Source organism: Indicator indicator, chromosome 14 (genome assembly GCF_027791375.1).
Source record: "Indicator indicator isolate 239-I01 chromosome 14, UM_Iind_1.1, whole genome shotgun sequence".
Lineage (NCBI taxonomy): Eukaryota > Metazoa > Chordata > Aves > Piciformes > Indicatoridae > Indicator > Indicator indicator.
The window spans coordinates 8,879,940-8,900,567 of NC_072023.1; the positions used below are offsets into that span (position 1 = coordinate 8,879,940).

At 54.4% G+C, this 20,628-nt stretch overlaps 2 protein-coding genes across 2 annotated transcripts; both read right to left on the bottom strand.

Moving 5' to 3' along the window:
* Positions 1-7,945: 7,945 nt before the first annotated feature.
* Positions 7,946-9,085, bottom strand: PDXP (pyridoxal phosphatase). Its single transcript, XM_054386945.1, has 2 exons — positions 8,509-9,085; positions 7,946-8,271 (listed from the first exon to the last, which is right to left on the bottom strand). Exons 1-2 carry the CDS (start codon positions 9,083-9,085, stop codon positions 7,946-7,948), a joined length of 903 nt encoding a protein of 300 aa, XP_054242920.1.
* Positions 9,086-10,127: 1,042 nt separating this feature from the next.
* SH3BP1 (SH3 domain binding protein 1) lies at positions 10,128-19,610 on the bottom strand. Its single transcript, XM_054386823.1, has 18 exons — positions 19,549-19,610; positions 17,691-17,733; positions 17,226-17,330; positions 16,293-16,369; positions 15,885-15,996; positions 15,716-15,792; positions 14,921-15,056; positions 14,289-14,357; positions 13,845-13,935; positions 13,401-13,543; positions 13,211-13,322; positions 13,040-13,121; positions 12,250-12,330; positions 12,036-12,152; positions 11,537-11,634; positions 11,220-11,349; positions 10,932-11,047; positions 10,128-10,477 (listed from the first exon to the last, which is right to left on the bottom strand). Exons 1-18 carry the CDS (start codon positions 19,608-19,610, stop codon positions 10,128-10,130), a joined length of 2,001 nt encoding a protein of 666 aa, XP_054242798.1.
* Positions 19,611-20,628: the final 1,018 nt, after the last annotated feature.

The window sequence follows — 20,628 nt, forward strand, 5'->3', positions numbered from 1 at the left end:
AAGAACCTGTGATCCCCACTCCCCAAAAGCTTACACATGGTCCCTTTTTGACCTTCGCGCTCGTGATCTCAAATCCATTTGTTTTCAAAGTCTCTGAAACCATCGACAACAGCTGACCCACTTGATTTCCTGACGGCGCGGCGATCAAGATGTCATCCATGTATTGAATGATGGTCGCGGTCGGGTCGCTGTGTCGAACTGGTGCCAGTGCTCGATCCACTGTGATCTGGCAGATGGTGGGTGAGTTGATCATTCCTGAGGTAGCACCTTCCACTGGAAGCGCAGGTTGGGGCGCTGGCTGTTCGGGAACACAACAGAAAAAGCAAACCGCTCCTTGTCCTCCTCCTGCAGGGATATTGAAAAAAAACAGTCCTTGATGTCAAGAACGGCACAGGGTTGTCCCACTGGTATCATAGAGTTCATGGGCAACAGCGTTTGAACAGGACCCATTGGTTGGATTCTTTTGTTTACTTCACGCAGGTCGTGGAGCAGGCAAAACCCCTTGCCACTTCGTTTGGGTGTTACAAAAACTGGGGTGTTCCATGGACTGGTGGAGGGTTCTATGTGACCTCGCTGTAATTCACAGTCAACTAGCTCAAGAAGAGCGTCCATTCGAGGCTTTGACAGGGGCCACTGCTCGACCCACACCGGGTCAGATGATTTCCATGTCAGTCTAATTGGTGGGAGTGTGTGTGTGGCAGTGGCCCTCATGGTAAATTTGTCACTCTGGCTTTTAGTAGGGTTAGAGCGCCCCTTCCTAAGAGGGGAGGGACTCCTGGCCTGACATATGGAAAGAGGGCAATAGTTTTCTCTGGTCCCTTTTCAGTGTGAAGTGTTATTGCTATCAATTCAGCACTCTTCCGAGCTCGGGTTAGTCCCCCGACCCCACCCACCATGGGGGCGTCCATATGCTTAGACATGGCTGTCATTGGTGGCAGGAAAGAGCTAGCCCAGAATTGCAAGCTCCATTTAGACTCTCTCCTCAAAAGAGATCAAATGGAAAAAGAAATGTGGTGCTAGGAGGTTCCCTTCATGTGATAGCCCCCAATGATTTTCTTTGTCTCTGTGCAGCTTGTAAAGTAACTTTTTCCCACATGCTTAGAGATGGCTGTAACTGGTGACAGGAAAGAGCTAGCCCAGAATTGCAAGCTCTCCTCAAAAGAGACCAAAAGGAAAAAGAAATTTGGTGCTAGGAGGTTCCCTTCATGTGATAGGCACCAACAGTACAACAGTGGAGTGTGCTTGGAGGAAACAAAACCATATCTAAGTTGTTTCAGGTTACTTGAAACAGGCCAAGCAGGTATGCAATTCCTGCCCCGAGATTTTAACCAGGTACCACTTTCTCTGCAGCTTCTGTAGGAGCCAGGCTAGAGATTCAGCAAGGGCTGGTGGGCAGAAAGGCTGGCACACGGCTTTGGACAACCTGATGGACAACAGTGTCCATTTAAAGGACAAGTTTCTCTCACTCAAAACAAGCAGAGAGAGCATCTCAGTGTTCAGCAATATTTTGTTTACAGGATGGAAGCTGCTAGTTGCTGGAGCAGCACATCTAGCAGGCTGCATCACAGGGCAGAACAACCTGGATCATTGCAGGCAGCTGCCCTGTGATCTGGGAATGTTTCTAGCATCATGTCTCCCTTCTCTCCATGCAGAAGGCTGACCATGCTTTGCTGTGGTGGCATTCTGAAGCTAGAAACACCTTATGCTGGTCTTTCTTTTGATATTGATGGAGCTCTTAATGGCTTTTCATTGCTCTCAGTGGGTTTGGCTGCCTGGTGTCTCCCAGGGATTATATGGAGCACCAAAACACCTTGTCTGCCAGGAGCACTTCCAATATATTACCTGCAGGTAGAGTCCAACACCACAGCAGCAGTTCCTGCATGTGCATAGCCATGCAGGTCTCCCAGGCTGCCTGGGGTCAGCATCCATGGAGCCAATGAGGCAGCAATAAGGAAACAAAAAAAGTAGATAACGGCACAGGGATGGCAAAGAAGTGTCTGGTGGGGGAGGAAGCAATGGCCTTGCTAAGGAGTGAGGAGAGGGAAGAGTGTGCTGCAGAGGAGAGACTTCTATGCACAGTGCTGCTGGAGGAGGAGCAAATTCCAGTTGCCTCCCCAGGGCAGGCACCAACAGGCTGCTGCTGCTCCTCACCTTCTCCTCATCCCTGCTCCAGCTGCTGTGAGACAGGGTGACGCCAGAGCTGCCTGCCTTGGCAAGGGAAGGCTCTCACATCAGGTTGGGCAAGTATCGAGCGAGTTCCTAGGATCATGATCCTTTCTTGGCTCTCCAGGCACTTTCCCATGCAAAAAATCCTCCTCTGTCCTGCCAGTCCCAACACCTTCCAGATCCTCCCAGTTCTCATACCTTGTCATGTGGCTGAACATTAAGAGCTTCCCAGCCAGGATGATCATTAGTTCCTCATATTAAAGGCATCTACTCACTGATTAATATCTATACCTATTTGTTGTCTTCCCTATGTGTCACTCTCTTGGCCAACTTGATAAATGTCTATGATGAAATAGCTTGCTTGGTAGAGGAGGGGAGAGCAATAAGGCTTCAGTAAGGGTTTTGACACTGTCTCAAATAAGGTACTGATACAAAAGCTAGTGGAGGCAGGGGTTAGATGAGGACACAGTGAGATGGATTGGAAACTGGCTGAACAGCTGGGTCCAGAGGATGTTGATCGGTGGTATAGAGTCTAGCTGCAGGCTAGTAACTAGTGGCATACCCCAAGAGTCAATACTGCCTCTGATCCTGTTTAGCATCTTCCTTAATGATCTGGATGACAAGGTAGAGTGTATCCTCAACAAGTTTGCTGATGACAGAAAACTGGAAGGAGTGGCTAATACACCAGAAGGTCATGCTGCCATCCAGAGGGATCTTGTCAGGCTGGAGAAACAGGCTGGCAGGAACATTGTGAAGTTCAGTGAGAAGTACAAAGTCCTGCACTTGGGAAGGAATAACCCCACACACTAGTAAATGCTCAGGACCACCCAGAGGGAAAGCAGCTTGACAGAAAAGACCTGGGGTTCTGTTGCACACCAAATTAAACAAGAATCAGCAATGTGTCCTTGCAGAAAAGGATGCTAACAGTATCCTGGGCTGCCTTAGGACAGTTATTACCACCAGCAGGTTGAAGGAGGTGATTCTTTACCTCTGCTCAGCAGTGGTGAGGCCACACCTGAAGTGCTGTCTAGTTCTGGGCTCCCCAGTACAAGACAGGGACGTACTGCAGAGCCCAGGAAAGGGTCACAAAGATGATTAAGGGACGGAAGCATCTCTTCTATGAGGAAAGGCTAAGAATGTTAGAACTATTCAACCTGGATAAGGCTCAGGGGGAACCTTGCCAATGTGTATAAATACCTGAATAGAGGGTGAAAACCAGATGGAGCCAGGATCTTCTAAGTGGTGCCCAGCAACAGGACTAAAGGCAATGAGTACAAACTGAAACACAGAAACACAAGAGGTTCCCTCTGAATGTCAGGCAACACTGTTTTTACTGTGACAGTGACTGAGCACTGACTCAGCTGCCCAGAGAGGTTGTGGAGTCTCCTTGGAGACAGTCAAAAGCCACCTGGACATAGTTCTGGATTGCTGCTGCAGGAGGCACTGCTTGAGCAGGGCAGCATGGATCAGAGAACCTCCAGAGGTTCCATCCAACCTTAACCATTTTGTGATTCAGTGAAAGGAAAGCAAGCAGTATGCCTCAGAAGGAACTTAGGAAACAGCTGTTAATATGCTGATCCCAGGAAAATAGGAGCATGATGAAGAACATTTCAAACTAGGGCACAACACATTGCCAAATTTTCAGTGTCCTAGAAGGCGAGACAGTGAGAGCAGCATAGCCAGAGGTTACAAAGCAGTAGAGGAAAGCATAAGATAGCCATGGAGTAGCATACACAGGCTGCTTCCAGATTACTAGCCATCAAATCATGAATGCTGGACACAAATAGGAGCAGTCTAGGTTGGTTCGTTCTGGCTAGAGGGATAGTTTCTTAGGAAGCAGGCTCACCTTCTCATATCTCTGACCCTTTTCCACATTGTCCCAGGAGCCCAGAAAGATTTCTTGTAGGTGTCTGCCTCCTCCACCCATCTGTGCTTAAGGATGGCTGGACTCTGAGAGGTGAGATGAACTTGCCTCTCCTCCCATCAGGGAAACACAGGCATCTCTAGCCCCATCCTGGGCCTTGCCCAGAGCAGGCAATGCTCAGCAGGTTGTTGCTTGCATCATCTAGCCAGCGGTTGCCACAGTAACCACACTTATGGATGAAGGATGTGAGGTTCCTGGGGTAATAGAATGCCTGCCAAGCTGCCTAAGTGTTGTCTCTATTGCACAGCAGAAAAGGATGCTGCAGTTTTCCAAAGGTGAGAACTTAAATACCCTTCCCTACACTACACCAAGCCAAATGCCCATCCACTCCACCCTCCTGTGTGCTGCAGCAGCTCCACTCTCCACAGCCAAGTGCTCCCTGGCAACAGCACTGCTTCCTTAAACACTCAATCCAAGAAGAAAAGCTGCTTTAGACAAGATGAAATCAGCCTCCTACCTAGACAGGAACTATCACTTTCTTCAGCAGCAAATGTGCTCTGCAGCCTCACTAGCTCCATACCAGGAGAACCAATGCCCGACCCCTGTGAGGATCACAGACTCCTTAGTGTCAGTGGTTGAATGGATGTCTGAAGGGCTTGGATGGAGAAATCACTACCCCTCAAGGACCCTTCCAGTCCAGTTTTCTAATGAGATCTGCTGACACTCTCCTTCATTATGCACAGGTGCAATAGCAGCAGAGGGAAGCCACATGAAACAAAGACCTGGCAGAGTTGATGGACCCCAGCAGTGCAGTTCTCAGCCCCATTCAAAGCAAGAGCAGACTCATGGCTAAAGGCAACACTTACCCTCTGCTTTCATTGCTGGCAAGTGGAAGCATTTACAGGACACAGGTTACCCCTGCCTGGTGCCCTTGGCCACATGAGCCAGGTAAAGCTTATTTCCCTTCTGCTCCAAGTCCACCTCTGCATTATAGCAAAGCTCTTAGGGAGAAGTGTGAGAGACCAAAAGAAGTTACATGGCCATAAGAGAGAGGGATCAGCTATCACCTCTACTGAGCTCTGCTTCCAGAAGCAGCCACATGAAAAAGAAAACTTACTCTGCAGGCTCACCATTTAGGACTGAAAGGACAAATTCCGAAATCTCTTTGGAGAGGGCCCAAACACAGGCTGTAACTCTCCAGTTAGCTACTGCATTCCCTTCTGTTTCCTGGTAGCCTCGGAGACTACAGCCTCCAACCTCCTGACTGCTGGCTGGGAGAGCTGGAAAGGACCAAGGAAATGAGGCAGGGAGCATGCGAAGTCTGCACCCTCAAAGCACCCTAGAAAAAGGGAGCATCCACTGGAGATGCTGGTGCTGTGCACAGTCACTGTACACGCACACTCAGCCTATGCAATTTGCAGCCATACTGAGCATTCCCAGCTGTGGCCCCAAGTCACAACGGCAGCACTCTGAGTTTCTGCCTGATACAGGAACTGAGAGTTCTGAAAAATAAATTGGGTTCTGGCTGTCTCTAGTTAGGCAGCTGGAGTTAGCAGACACACTAGGTCTAATCTTGCTCTGCTTGATGATGAAGTGTTGGCCAGGCACTCATTAAGCAAGTATTTAGAGTCCTCTGGTTGTCTAATTAGAGACAGGATAGAGAAAAGGGAGAGACAGATGCATACAAAGGGGACTAATTAAGATGGCAGGCAGTCTCAGAGAGCTCTTCAGATCTCTTTCTATTTTGGAGGGCTGCTTCCCAACCTTCTTTTTTTTGAGAGAGCAAAAAAAAAACCCCAAACACCAGACATTCAGCACCTGGAATTATCCTAGGGCCAGTAAGCTGCATCTAGTTCTGCCATATGGGCTGACACAACACTAACACTGAGATGGGTCGTTGAGCTGAACAGCTGATCTCTCAAGCAGGAGCTGTGATGCTTAGTTACCATCAACAGCTGTCAAAGGGGTCTGACAAAGGGAAGAATTTGGCTCCCATACGAGGAAGGGAGGCAAAGTACATTCAAGCAGTTTCAAACTCTTCCTACTAAATTTGTTTTCTCCCTCCTGGCTAGGACCACAGCCAAACCCAGGGAGAGAATGGTAAGCATGGAAAGCTACAGTCTGGTGAAAGTGACCTCCAGGTCACCTGTACTGTGACACCCACCTTCCCTTCACTCAAAACCTAGCATAGTTGGGAAGGGTCACAGCAAAACCTTACCTGGGCAGTTTTCAGCCCTCTAGCAAGCTACAAGTGGGTGACAGAGCTGGCACCTCACTTCTGCCCTAGCAGAGCTGGACACTGCTACACAGGGCCACACAGATCATTGGGGTCTACCTGACTAGCAGGAGGCAGACTTCAGGCACAGCACAAGAAGTCACCATTCCCCAGCAAGGAATCACTCTGTGAACTGCAAAGGTAGCTGGCAAAGATCACACCACTCACTGATCCAATTCATGTGGCTGGACCCTGTGCCCCATGCTCCACCAGCCACTTTCACCCTCGACTCCAGGAACAGAGAGCAGCAAACAGCAGCTGGAGAACTGTCCACAAAACATCTTCCACCCCTCTTCTGTCTGCCCAGCAGCACCCCCTTGCGTGAGAAAAGGCCTTGTCACATCCTCATCTTTGAGGACTCAAAGATCCCTAGGCCATTTTCATTTTGGTGGGACCACAAGTGAAGAAAGGAGGCCATTTCCAGCCTACGCTCACACTTTATTATATACAGAGACACAGTGAGTGTAAGAACATCAACATGGGACATGGACAGTAAGGGAGGCCCAAAGCCACTGCCTCCTGTCCCCTTGGTGCAACCAGTCAGCATAGTTTATACAAATAATACAATATTTGAACCATAAATAATTCTGATCAATAAATTAAAAAAACAAAACAAAACCAAAAAACATAGAAAGACAAAGCAGCAAGGAATGATTTTGAGGGCTGTGACACACCCACAGCAGTGACAATACCACCACCATCTCACCCACACACCAGCACCTGCAGCTCAGACCCCCATCAGCTCTTTTCTCTCACTGTACTATGGCAGAATCCAACCGAGGAGGGGGAATTGGGGAGAGTTGTAGAGTTCACTACTGCTGATTTGTTGTGGTCTAGAAGCCCTCTCTCCTTCACAAACCCCTTTGGAAAGGGCATCTGAAACCAAGGTACAACTGCAAACCCATTATGTGCAGTCACAGCTTGTCTGTTTGGCACAAAAGATACCCTCAAACCACTCTCTTCACTTTCTATAGGCCTTCATATACTGGCACAGTTATTAACTGAGTCAGGGCAGAGGGGTGGTGGGGGCAACATCTCTAAGGAGGAGGGGAGAGAAGAGATGAGGTAATGCTTTCTTACACTTGTAGGAGGCAGTGATGCTCTCACTCATCACTCCAGAGCTCTGGAACGCTTATTCCACATGCCATGGCACTGAGGGAGACCTGGTGGCTGACAGTGCCAGCCAGCTGCCTGGCAAGGAGGGAGTTACCACAAGAACTGCAGGGTTGCAGCTCAGAAGTCAATTTATGTGAGTGAACGGACAGCAGTAAAAGGCTGCCACTGGTTATCTAAGAGAAAAATAATAGTAAGCCAGCCAGTCCCTAATCCCTGCAGGGAGAAGAAGCCACACAGACGCACTGCTTGACCCCCCTATCAGCCTCAAGGCTTCCAGCTTTCACCCAGAGATGCTGTCAGCTGGCACGAGGGAGAGGACTCTGTCCATCATGGGCAGCTCTACGCAGAAGTGAGACAATTTGACCTGCCCCCTCCTGATAACCCCCTCCATGTTGCCCCCAAAGAAGGGCATTGGAATGTGAAAAAAACAGGAATTGAGGGAATAGGGCAGTGAGAGAGAAATGGGAACAGATGGAGATCTGGGATGGGGAACCTGACCCCTCTGCCCTCACATGTACAGACTACTACTCATCCAGGCCTGGTATCAAGTCTGCAATGCTGTCCACATAATAATTGGGCACCAGATCCTTGGCAGCGGCGCTGTCACTGGCCATGTAGGCCTGTGCCTCTTCCAGGCGAGAGACCCCTGTGAGGGTGAGGATGGTGGAGAGGCCGCAGTTCTTGCCGAAGAGGATATCTGTCTCCAGACGGTCTCCAACCATGAGGGTGCGAGATGGGTCAACGCCGAAACGCTCCACGATGCAATCAAACATGTACCTATTTGGTTTTCCCACCACCAGTGCCTTGCGGCCCGAAGCGGTTTCCACAGCAGCTGTGAGGCTGCCAGTCCCTGAAAGGGAGAAAGGAACAAAAATAGTAGCCGCGGGGCGATCCGGCTGGATGAGGGATGCCGGTAACTCGGCTTCAGGAGCTGAGAGAGGTAAGTAAAGTCAGCCCTGCCCGACCTGCTCACGGAATCACCTGGTCTGGGGCTGGGACAGCGAACCCCCACCAAGGTCTGCCCCGCCGGCCTTGGCCCCCCGCACACCCCCGGGGCAGGAAGAGAGGAAGGGGAGCGCGGGCTCACCAGGGGTGCGCTGGCCGTCGCTGAGCGGGTGCCAGGGGTCGGGATCGGTGGCCACCAGGAGGCACTGCGGGTCGCGCAGGTAGCCGCAGGCCTGCGCCAGCTTGGCGAAGGTGAACTGGTCGTCGTAGCCCACTAGCACGGCCCGCACGGGCTCGGCGGCGGCTGACTCGCCCTCGCCCGCCAGGTGCAGGCCGGCATCGCGCACCTCGCCGCACAGCCCCTCGCCGCCCATCACGAAGACACGGCCATTCCCGCTGCCGTTCCCCCCGCCGCCGAGAAGGTGCTGGCGGAGAAAGAGCGCGGAGCACAGCGCGGAGCTGAAGACGTGCTCGGCACGGACGCCGTGGAAACCGAGGCGGCTGAAGCGCCGCTCCAGTTCAGCCACGGAGCGGCGGCTGTTGTTGCTGACGAAGAGGGCGGCCTTGCCGCTGCGCCGCAACCGCTCCAGCAGCTCGGGGGCGCCGGGGACAGCGCGCTCGCCCGCCCACAGGACGCCGTCGCAGTCGAAGAGCAGCCCCTGAGCCGGGCCCAGCACCTCCCGCAGCCCTGCGCCGCTCAGCCGCCGGCAGCTCGCCATGCCGCCGCCGCCGCTGCAGCCGGCCGGCTGCCACGGCCCGGCCCGCCCCCCAGGCCCGCCAATCACCGCCCCCTGCCCGGCCGCCACCACCAATGGGAGGCGAGGAGCACGCCGAGCGGCAGCCGCGCTGCCCCGTCGCCCCGGAGGGGGCGGGGCCGAGCATCTCCTAAAGTGACAGCCGCATGGTCGCGTCAGCTGCTGAGGGAGGCGGTGAGGAGGCGGAACAGAGCCTGAGCGCGGTTGACGATTGGCTAAAGCCATCCTATCCTCAGCCACCTCCTCCCCCGAGTGAAAGCACGGCGGCAGGGCGCCCCCTGTTGCCCGGTGAAACCTGTGGTCAGCGGGGCGGCATTAGCCCTTGGCAAGGGTGCGTCCGCGGGTCGGGGTAGCCGGCGGTCCTGCGGCTCTAGGGTTGCGCCGTGTTTCTTTTCGTTGGCGTCGACGGGGAGCTCCCCTTCCCTCCTCCCGGCTGCATCCTGTGGGATCGGTGGTCTCCAGCATCTCGGGCTGCCAAATGTGCTGTGCTCACACCTGCCTGCAGCTGTGACATAAGCTCCTTAAATTAATTAAGTTGCATACGTTATTTATTTATTTGTGTGTGTGTGTCTGTGCCCGTGTATTCTGGTGGGCACACATTTTAAGGCAAAATGAGGCAGAAGAGGATTGAGATTGTGAGCCTGTAAACAGCCCTATTGGGCCAAACTGCCCACGCCACCCCAGAATTTGCTTCAGACCTTCCTTGTGTCACCCCTTCCTCCCCTCTGGACCCCCACAGGGACCTGAAGAGGTGTCTGACCCACAGTCGGGGGATTCTGGACAGTGACCTGCATTCCTTAGGAGTGGCCAGGCCCTGGCAGAGGGACAGGGTGGTGCAAGAAGGAAGGCTCTGGAGGGGGGAGAGCGAGGGGAAGCAGGCAGAGCAAGATGGAAGAGCTGGAGGTGTTTATTGTCCTTCATGCCACCCCAGTGCCTGCTGGGTTCCAAAAGGGCCCTGGACTCCCATCTTCCTGGCCCTGCGGTGCTTCTGTGCCCCCGGCCCTGCTCAGTTCTCCATGGGCTGTGCTGGTGGTGGTGTGGCTGGGGGGCTCCTTTTTCCTGAAGGCAGTGGCTGCCCTGCATCTGTGGCTCCTGGGGCACAGTCTGCAGCAGCCACCACATCAGCCTGGCTGGTGGGAGGCCTAGGGGACGACGGGGCCTCTCTGCTGAGGCGACGTGCTGGCTGGGGAGGCAGTGGTGGTGGGACAGAGGGGGCCCGGCTGGGCAAGCCGGCTGTTCGCCGTGGCCGGGCTTTGGGGCTGGCTGTGTGCTCAGGGGCTGCCGGGGCAGGAACTGTGCTCCGGGGCTGGGCCACAGGGGGTGGCATCATGGGTCGGGCTGGAGCTGGACGCTTGCCTGGAAAGAAAGCTGGGGTGGGCTGGGGTCCCCTCTGCCAGGGTTTCTCCCCAGAGCAGAGGGGGGCTGCAGTGCCAGCCGTGGGTCAGACAGGGGGCCAAGGGCAGACTGATGAACAATCTTCCTCTTGCCAGGCTCCCATACTGCAGACTTGAGCAAACGATCCAAGCTTTTCCCTCAACCTGACCCTCAACCTGTCACAAGGGGCTGTGAGCTTTGGCACCTCTTTAACAGGAGGTATTCACCCCCACACTGGAGGACTCTCCATCTCCACCCCTGCAGTCCCACCTCACCTGAGGATGGAACATACAATGAGAGGCTAGATTCTGGCCATGCTGCCTGGACCAGAGGCCAGGCAGGGATATCCTTAGCACCCTTTATGTGGGAAATGGGAGGGAGTGCCATTTGGGGTGGTGTCATCTCCCAAGCACTGTGCTGTCCAGGGCACCCTAACCTTTGTGGGTGCTGTCATCAGTTTTCTGCAGCGCTGGTGGTCCTGTGGCTTCAGGAGATAATCTGGTCACTGCTGGAGGTGCTGGCTGGGATTTGGTCTCAGGGTCCCTCAAGGTGCTGTGTGGAGAAGGGGGAAAAAAAAATCAGGCTTTGGTCAGGCACAACAGTCCTGGCTGCAAGGTACTTTGTGTCTGCCTGGTAAGGGCACAGCCCATGTTGTGAGGTGGGGTGAGGAAATGACATGGGGAGAGCTGGGACAGCCAAAGCCTCCAGCTCCCACCTGACTTACACCTCTCCATCCAGAAGAGTGGGGGTGCCTGATGGAATGGGCTCAGGGGATGGTGCTTCCACAAGGGTGGCCTCACCAAGTCCACTGTTTGCAGGTGGCAGGAACATGCCTGAGACGTTGAAGTCAACCTCTGGATAGAGAGAAAGGAGATGACCTGACAAGGAAGTGTTGCCACCCAAACCTTCCCCCAGTGACTCCACACTGGGGAATTGGAGCAGCCTCCCTGCTTCCTTCCTCCTAGGAATGGAAAAATGTTCACTTCTCTTCCTCCTTCCTTACTTTGGGCTATGACACCCCAAGCAAGGCCCTAGCCCTACCTCCAGGGAAGAGAGTGTCTGCATTCTGGATGAGGGCTTCCACCACACTGACCACCTGGATGGAGGAGACAGAGGCCAAGTCCAGCTGCACAGCATCTCTGAAGAAAGAGGGGTGAGGAAGGCATCAAAAAAGGGTTCTCTGGCATCAGCAGTTTGGGTGTTCATTCCTGAACTGAAGAGGGAGACAGCTAAGCTAAGGGCTGTGATAGGGCAGGAGGCAGGCCTTGTTCCCCATCCAGGAAATCCTGGTTTGGTGTTGGAGGCTATCCACAAGTGCTCTGGGTCCCAGCCTCCTCCTGTGCTACTTGGCAGAGTGGCTAAAAAGATACGTGCTTGGTGAGGGGGACTGTTGGTACAAGGGACAGGACTTGAGGATGGAAGAAGCTGTGGCTGCTTTAGACCAGCTTGAAGGCTGCTGGATCAGCTTTTCCCAAGGTGTTTGTACTAAGGGCACCCCGACTGGGGCTGTGGAGCTGCGTCCCACCCCTCTGAGCCTTACTCTGTGCTCTGCTGTGACCACAGTAGGTTGGGGCCCAGCACGATGGCGATGTTGCTGGGGGTCATTTTGTTCACCTCCTGGTGTTCAGCCAGCTTGGCTAAGAACTTGATCAGATACCTGTGGGGTAAAGGGAGGGTGAAAGGTGAAGTAAGTACAGATCTGGGGAGGGAATGGTTAACCTGGTGACTGCTCCAGCCCTGTCCCTGCAAAACACCTGAGGTTGTTGTAGCTCTCCTGGGGCAGGTGGCTGCAGGTGTCTTGCAGGCTTTGTACACGGTTCTCAACATCCTTTAAGCTGCAAGAGAGGGGAAGGAGTGCAGAGCTCAGCCTGTTCCTTAAGGCAGAAAGGCACAGTGTGCAAGGGAAGAAGGCAAGGACTGGCTGCCCTGTGTGGGCCAGAGCCCTAGGGGTGCCTTGCCACTGCCTTTACTGGGCAGCTAAAGCAGGCATCCACAGAGGACAAAACTGCATCCCAAAGGCTCAGATGGATTTAATGTGGGGATACAAATGTAGCTTGTGGGTGGGCCTGTGGGGGAGCACCACCCTGCCATGGGCAGCTGACTTATTTCACCATGACTGTGGGGTTCATTAGCACTGAACAGATCCCTTCAAAAAGATGCTCCCTGCTTTCCCCTGGCTTTTTGCTCTGCCTCTTCCACAGCCCCTTCCATCCTGAAAGCAGGAGGCCAAACTGGACTTGAGGGCTGGTATGACGGGGTTCACAGTGTTGACACCAAAAGTATCTTCAGAGACTAAGCTCTTCTTGCCATCAAAAAGGCTGTAGCCTTTGCCCTTGCCCTGCCATGCCTTTTATTGCTGTTCTCTCAGACTTTGGGCCATGAGGATTTCTGCCGAGCATGGGACAGACCAGGTGCTGCATTCATACCACCCCACATGGCAAACAAAGCCAAGCAGCTCTGCTCTGAGTGCTGGGAGGGACGGAAGGGGGTGTTTGGGGGCTTTCTGGATCCTGCCAGGCTGTACCACCCCATGCCCAAACCCACCTGGCCACTTTGACCCATTCGTTATAGAGCTCAAAGGTCATCAAAGGCTGTGGCAGCTCCCGCAGGTAGGATTTCAGTGCACCTGGGAAGGGGAGCAGCAAGGGTGATGGTGGCTGGGGAAGGCAGGGACTGCCTGACTGAGTCCCCCCACCCTGCCTTGCCAGTACCCACCAGCCACAGCGTGGGGGTCTGAGTAAAACTCCTCCAGAGCGTTGGAGCCGCTGGCTAAGCTGCTCTTCAGTTTCCTCAGCACTGAGGCACCTGCTGCCAGCCGGAAGAGTCCCTGGGGATGGGACAAAGAGGGAAGGGATGTGTGGGGCTGCGTTTTGGGGAGGAGGGAGGTGAGGGGAGCACTGCCTACCTCCTCCTTCATGCCAGAGGCCAGCAGCATCATGACGCAGGCTTCAATGGGCAGTGCAATCTCCCGGCCCAAGCTCTTGAGGTGTGTCTCTAGAGGTACACCATAGTACCCTGCCACTGAGCTGTCTGCAGTGAAGGAGGGCTCTGGAACAGGGAGATGGGGAGGTGAATGTCAGGTGAATGCACTGTGGGCATCAGGGCCATTTGACATCTGGCCACAGTGACGTTTCCCTCATAGCTGAGCCTGGTTGTGCAGAGGCAGAAGCAAGGCAGGCAGCATCCCCAGCCCAACTTAGGCTGCGGTCCCCAGCCCACCAGCCCAAGTGGGAGGCAATGGCAGGCAGAGGGAAGGGAAACCTGCCTCTCCCAGCCTTGCTGGCCACGCTCACATTCCCCAGGCTTGAGCTGCAGCCCTCCCTGAGCTGCATGGAGAGCCAGTGAGTACCTGTCTGGCTGTGGCTTTCCTTCAGTTCTGCCAGAGCAGAGTCCAGGTATACCAGGGACTGCCGGTGGTACTGGGCTTGGATTTCCAGCAGCTGCCAGACAGGGCACAGGTGAACAGTGCTGTTTAGCAATTATTTAGCCACTCTTGGAGAGACTCCCACCCTCAGGATGTTGCACCCACATATGGACAGGGTGAAGGGGGAGCTGCAAGTGGAATGCCGCCAGGATTCATGGGACCATGGAGAGGATTGGAGAGGAGGCATCACAAGCCAAGCTGCTCTGTTCAGAGCTGGTGCTAATGGTAACATTAACCCACAGTGCACATCTGCTGATGCCTGGGACTGTGCCTTTACCTGGGCAGAGGCCTTGGTGTCTGTGGGAACAAGGCTAAGCTTAGGTGTACTCCAAGAGATATTCATGCTCAGGAGTGTGTGAGAGGACTTACTTTGATGAAATAGCTGGCATAGCTGTCCTCTTTGGTGGAGAAGTGGTAGAGGTCAGCCATATACTCATCCTGGGAAGCAAGAGACAGAGAAAAACAATCTTCCACCTCCTCCCTGGTCCCCAGACATGTTCTCTGGGTGTGGGGCAGAGGCAGACTGGGACTGAGGGGATTCCTTCTTGCCCACAACACTTGCATTTAGGGCAGTGACCTGCCCTATGACCAGGGTTCCAGCACAGGTGGCTCAGGGACAAGAGGTGCTCTGGTGAGCCCATGGGCACTGACAGACAAGGCACAGGGCTTTTCAGAGTAACAGGGCAGAGGTGTGGAAGCTGATGTGAAGGTCCCCTATCACCCAGTATAGACAACAGCTTGGGAGGCTCCCAGACCAAGGGGATCCCATAAACTCCCTACGATATCCCCCTGAGCCTCCTCTCTGCACCAGCTTGTGCTTTGAATCTTTTACTCTTCTTCCCTGCCCTTGGGGCATCTACCTATTTTTGCTCCTTAAGGGACTGTTTTGCTGGCTGGCTGCATCTCTCTTGGCATGGGGTCACCTTGGATGGAGCCAGTGAAGGGGAGTAGGTCTCTAGCCCTGAAGCCATGCTGTGGGGTAGAGTGAATGATGTTCTCACCTTGCACTGCTCCACCTTCTTCTTCACCTCCTCCTCCTCTTCCTTCAAGATCTCCAGTTTGTTGGCAGCAGAAGATGCCCCAGGGCCAGTACCAATACCAGTGCTGTTACTGGAGCTCTTGACAGCTTGGTTCAGCCTTTGGGGGTGGGAGAGAAAATGGCCTTAGTGTCAGGGACAAGGAGTAGGAAGGGTGTGCAGAAGGAATATGTGGATCACGATAACAGCAAGTCATGGTACTGCTCTGCGGTGGTTTTCCTAGGCCAGCACCTCTCACTTCCCTCACACAGGCCAAGACACTGTCACATCAAGGAGTGTGACCTGGTGAAGTCAGGGAGCACTCAGTAAAGCTGACCCCAGGGTCTGCAGAACCTTTCCCAAGCCCCATTCCTGAGATGTCCCCTCCTCTCCTCCCTCCATCCAAAGGGAGGAAATGAGAAATCAATGACCATTACATGCCCTACTCTTCCAGAGAAACCCAGCATGATGCCATGGGCTACCCTGCAAGGCTTGGAGTGGAGTGATCTTCCTGGCACTGAGTGGTGTCAGGGCACTTTGCTGCCCTTTGGCAATGGCACTGCCTTTTTCTCCTGGGCCATGGAGCCAGCAGCTCAGTCCAGACTGGAATGCACCCACAGAGAGGGGCTGGCTAGGCACTCCCAAAGACCTGTTGCCTCTCCAACTTCACCCCAACTCTTGGAAATTGGTTCCCCAGGGCAGTCATCTTCCTTTCTCCCCAAGTCTGGCTGGGGGCTGTGCCCCATATGCCCTGGCTCTGGTCTGCAGTGTGCCCCATACCTGCTCTTGATTGTGTTCCAGTCAGAAATCAACTTCTGGAGGGTCTTCTTGCGCTTTAGGATGATGGGAAGCTCCTCCTGGGAGAGAGAGGGTCCAGAGTGAGCAGAAGATGACTGGGGACAGGGAAAGTGGAATGGGAGAGCAGGGCTGGAAGGGTGGCCTGGGCTACCTCGCTGAGTTTGTTGAGTGGCTGCAGGACATCATGCTCCAGGGTGATCTCAAACTCAGCCAGGATTTTGGCCAGTGAACTCTGTATGCAGCAGCCCATCTCCAGGGCTTTCCTGTGTGGGGACAGAGATGAGGTGACTGCTGGCTGGAGCCATACCACTTTCTCAGCCAATACTCCCCACTGTACCCATACCAACATGGGGCCCTGAGCCAGCCCACATCTCCATCAGCCCAATGGGAAGCTGAAAGTGATGGCTGTCCCCTCTCTCACTCAGTGTCATTGTTTGCTCTGAGGACAGAGACTGACAGCTCAGCTTGGCTGAGCGAGCCCCTGAGACAAGACAATGGCTGTGCAAGGGTCTGGCATCTTTTAGGGTCACTCATGGCACTTTCTCTCCCCAGTGCTTACCCGAGGCTAGACTCTGTGTCCAGTTCCTTGAAGCTCTCAGCCATTGTCGTGGACAGAGCCATCAAGGGCAGCTTCTTCTGCACAGAGCCAAGGATTTGGGAAAGGAAAGGTGAACTGGCATGTGGCAGTTCCCTCCCCATAGAGTATGCCACCATAGCACAGGAGCAAGTGGCCAAATGCTGCATTGGGTCTCCACATCTTCCCCAGACCCACCCAGCCCTGTTGGCCCTCAGGCCTAAAGAAGGGCCCTTGGGATGTCCCTTCAGCTAAAGTCAGGATCCAGTTTGCTGAACAAGGCACCAAGGCTCTGTAGTTAGTTAGAAAACTTCCAGCCTTCTCTCAGATGGTCTCCTGTGGAGGACTGTGACACTGATGGAGGCCTTCACCAAGCCCAGCCCTGCCAGAGCTTCAAATGTATGGAACAGTTTAATCACTGAGAATAATTAAGCCAAGGTGGGGCTTGTCAGATTGCCAAGAAGAGTGGAGACCACAGAATCATGGGACAGTAAGGAAAGAGTAGGGAGATCCACTGTTTGCTCCCTGGATGAGGGCTGGTGAGCACCAGCCAGGAATAAGGTAGCAAGTTCAAACCAAGGAGGAAGTGGTGGCACCATCACGCTGTGGTGCTCCTCACTGCAGGCCACTGTGTGCGCCAGGGGTTCAGGAAAGGACATGGGCACCAGGACAGTGGAGGCTTTTCTAATGCAAAACCACTGTCTGTCCCAGGAGGCCTCAAGTTAGTGATGGCTGGCAGGGCTGTCCTGCTCCGTTCCACCCGAGCACCTGCTGCTGCCCAACTGCTAGAGGTGGGACCTGAGCTGGATTTTGGGCCACCCTTTGGCAAAACCTGCAAGGCAGGGGTCTGGTGTCCCCTTTGGTTGTGGGGTACAGAGCTGAGGCAGGCAGAGTCTGCAGTGGGAGGACTCTACTCACCACTCGCTTGTCCATCTCGGAGCCACATTGCCCCTGCAGACAGGCTTGGAGCCTCTTGGACACGCTGTGAGCTGCTCTCTTGGCTGGCTCGATCCTCTGTTCGATCTGGGGGCAGAAAGGGGGGACTGGGGAAGCCCTTCTGCCAGCTGTGTGTACCCCAAGGCTATCTCTCCACCACCCAGCTCTGAACGTGGGTAGCCTGCTCAGCATCCTCAATCCAGAGAAAAGGGAATACAGCTCCTGGTCAGGATTTATCCCTCTGTGAGCATCTGGGGAAGCCCTTTCCCACAGCAGGAGTCTGCCCTTCCCTTAACTCTGTGGTCCTGGAATGACTCTCCAACAGGCAGGCAGGTCCCAGCCCCATGACTGGGATGTGCCAGCAGAGCAAATCGCAGGCAGGACTGGGGCAGGGTCCCACGCCCAGGCACAAGCAGGCACACGCCTGCAGCCCAGCCCGCCCTTCACCTGCAGCAAATCTTCTGGCAGGAGCTCAGTTGCTTCTTGGGTTCTGTGGAGGAAGGAGAAAGAGCCATCAGCAGTTGGGGCATGACCTCTACCCAGCCTCCTTGAGAAAGCTGGTCCTTATATATCCCACCTGTCCCCCTTTGGGCTCCTGGGAAGCAGGACATGCTGGCTGTGGCCTGGACCACTATACACAAAGCTATAGGCAGAACGAGCCCAGGAAGATGAGAGTAGCAGGAGCAGGGCAAGGCAGCCAACCTTGCTGGCTGGTGGACACCCCATTAGACATGGCTTCCAGTTCAGAGCACCACAGTCAAAACATCCAAATGGGACCTACATTTTGGAGACAGGGTGCCTAGCAGGGCCACTGCAGGGATGGAATGTTTATTGGTGAAACTTTCTAGCCCTGAATGTCCACCTCTCCTCTGAAAGCAAACCCAGGACAGTGCTGATGGAGCCTGGCCTTTGCAGGCCAGGGAAGCCACCAGCTGTGGGGCCACTGATGCTGGAGCAAGAATATCTTTGTCATCAAGCTGAGGACTGAGACCAGCATCAACCCCTCCAGAAATACTGGCACGAAACCAGCTTTCTGATTGGTGTGGCTGCAGCTATTAGAAACTAAACTGGCAAAGGCAACTTCCGGTTTGCAGCAAATGCTGCTCAAAATGAGATTCAAACCCCAGCAGCCTTCCTGATGCCTCCAATAGAGGAAACCTCACTTCATGGCCCATTGCCATTGCCCCAAGAACCCTGTTAGCTTTCCCTCTGCTGCTGCTACTTTTTCCCCATTTGATGTTTCTCTCTTTTCATCACCACCAGAGCTGATGTGGGATGGAGACGTGGAGCCACAGGAAATGGGGGTGGCTTGGTTGAAGGCAAGCGAAACCATGTGAGATCATGGCCCGTGCAGGAGAGGCTCTGCAGCGGGTGATGAACTTGCTCTTAGACTGCACAGGCTGCTAGAGACCTCCTGCTAGCTCGGCATTAAGCAAAAAAGGAGGCACATCTAACATGGAGATGAGACGTTTGGAGGGAGAAGGTATGGGAAAGAGGATCACGTTTCTTCCCTCTGGCAAGAAGAGCCAGAGGCTACCTAGAAGCTTCCCTGCAGCCAGTCTGCTGGGCTGGCTGAAAGACCTCAGTGGTCCAGGGGACATGGTTGGTGTTGCTCAGCCTCCCAGTGCAGGGAACCTGTGGAGGTGGCTGTATGAAAGAGAGAGCGAGGGGGCTGGGAAGGGAGGGCCCAGCCCTGTAATTTCAGTTCTGAGTTTTGCAAGGGCAAAGGTTTGGAAAGCCAAAGAGAAAAATAAGGAAGCGGTGGAGGTAGAACGGAGCAGAGAGATTTCTGTAGAGCTGTAAGTCCTCCATAGGTGCTCTGAGGATCCCTGATCCTCTCCTTGAAGGGCATCCTAGGACACTCATGCTGCTGGGCTGGCTAGAGCTATGCAGGGCATTTGGCTCATGTGGAGTAAACCAGGCTCAGTATGGGGGGAATTTCCCAGTCCTAACACCCTCCTGGTCACTGCAGAACCAAGAATTTGTGGCTGGAAGGTCCCTCCCCATTGCTCTTACACCCTGGGGAAGCCAAGCTTGGGAAAGGCCTGTTTCTAGGTGGACATAGCATCTGTTGGCCCTGAGAGAGGTAGCCAGGCTTGGGGATCATGTCCCTGCTCCAGTACAGCCCTCCTGCTGCCCTGCAGGCACCAGCGAGCCACAGCCCCTCGGCTCATGCTGAAGATGCTCTGAACCCTTTTCCATGGCCACTGGCCCTGGGAGGTCAGCCCAGCCTCAGTGCAAGCCCTCCAGGAACCGCATCCCACTCCCTCACGTCCTCTGGCACAGGTAGTGGAGAAGTCCTTACCTGCCGGTGATGTTGGGATGGGACAGCTGCTGCCTCATCCGGTTGAACTGCCTCTTCATCATCTTCAGAGCCGGGGAGAGGCCACCAGAGCTGCTCCGCTTGGCTGTGCCCGCTTAGCACCCCTTGGTGGCACTTGGCATGGGATGCTGGTGGTCCCTCGGCTTCCCAGAGCTGATCTGCCCCTTGCTTTTCCCTGAGGACCTCTCCCTCCTTACTCCTCTCCTTCTTCCTTCCCTTGTTCTCCCTTTTTCTGTCACCCTGGCTGGTCCCCTCCCTCAGCCCCCCCTGGAGATGCCCTCTCTGCTTTCTCTTCCCCTCTCTTGGACTTCTTTCACACGCTCCCTCTCCTTTTCTGAGCTTCCTTCCTCCTGTCCTCCCCTCTGCTGCAGATCAGGTAAGAGCAGTTCAGGGCTCCTGCTCCGCTCTGTGTTCCTGTCACCACCCCACAAGTATAAATAACTTCAGCCCAGCCTTAAAGGGGAAATATTATTACAGCAAACACGTAACAAGGCAAGACAAGCACACGCCGCTGCTGAGCCTGAGCGAAGGGCCCACGCTCTGTCTCTCTGTTTCAGCTGGGCTGGTATTTTCCCCTCCTTGCCATGCCCACCAGCAGCTGGGCTGTTGGGCAGCCTATGGCTGATGTACATCCTGCTCTACCTGGCCACCCAGCCTCTGCCAACACCCCTTGGCTCCCACTCCAGGCTCATGGGTGCGGCTCCATCTTCTTCCCCCTGCAACATATCCCTCTTGTCATGACAAAAGCAGGACAGGCAGCACAGCCATCCCTGCGTCCTGCACCCCACTTTCCCTGCCCTACTGTCACTGAGGCTCTCCAGAGCCACCACAAAGCTGTGGCCAAGGGCCGTTGCCCTGTGCCCTGGGGTGGGCCTCTTCCTCCCTGCTCCCTCACTGCTGGCAGAGCTCCTCTGAGGGGGGTGGCTGGGCCAAATGCAGAGCAGCAGTGCGTGCACGGTTGCACAGGGACCACGAACTCCTGCTTCTCAGGCTTGGTTGCTGCCTGCTCTCTGCAGAGCTGCACCAGAACTCATTTTTATCCCCCCCCTTTCTAAAAACAAT

Bases quoted from the DNA above. Each gene is read 5' to 3' on its own strand.
- PDXP (XM_054386945.1), bottom strand. From the start codon at position 9,085: ATGGCGAGCTGCCGGCGGCTGAGCGGCGCAGGGCTGCGGGAGGTGCTG. The intron at 8,272-8,508 runs GTGAGCCCGCGC...TCTCCCTTTCAG, and splicing joins CGACGGCCAGCGCACCCCTG to GGACTGGCAGCCTCACAGCT.
- SH3BP1 (XM_054386823.1), bottom strand. From the start codon at position 19,610: ATGATGAAGAGGCAGTTCAACCGGATGAGGCAGCAGCTGTCCCATCCC. The intron at 13,544-13,844 runs GTACTCACTGGC...TCCCTGTTCCAG, and splicing joins GGAAAGCCACAGCCAGACAG to AGCCCTCCTTCACTGCAGAC. The intron at 11,048-11,219 runs GTAAGTCAGGTG...TTCTCCACACAG, and splicing joins ACTCTTCTGGATGGAGAGGT to CACCTTGAGGGACCCTGAGA.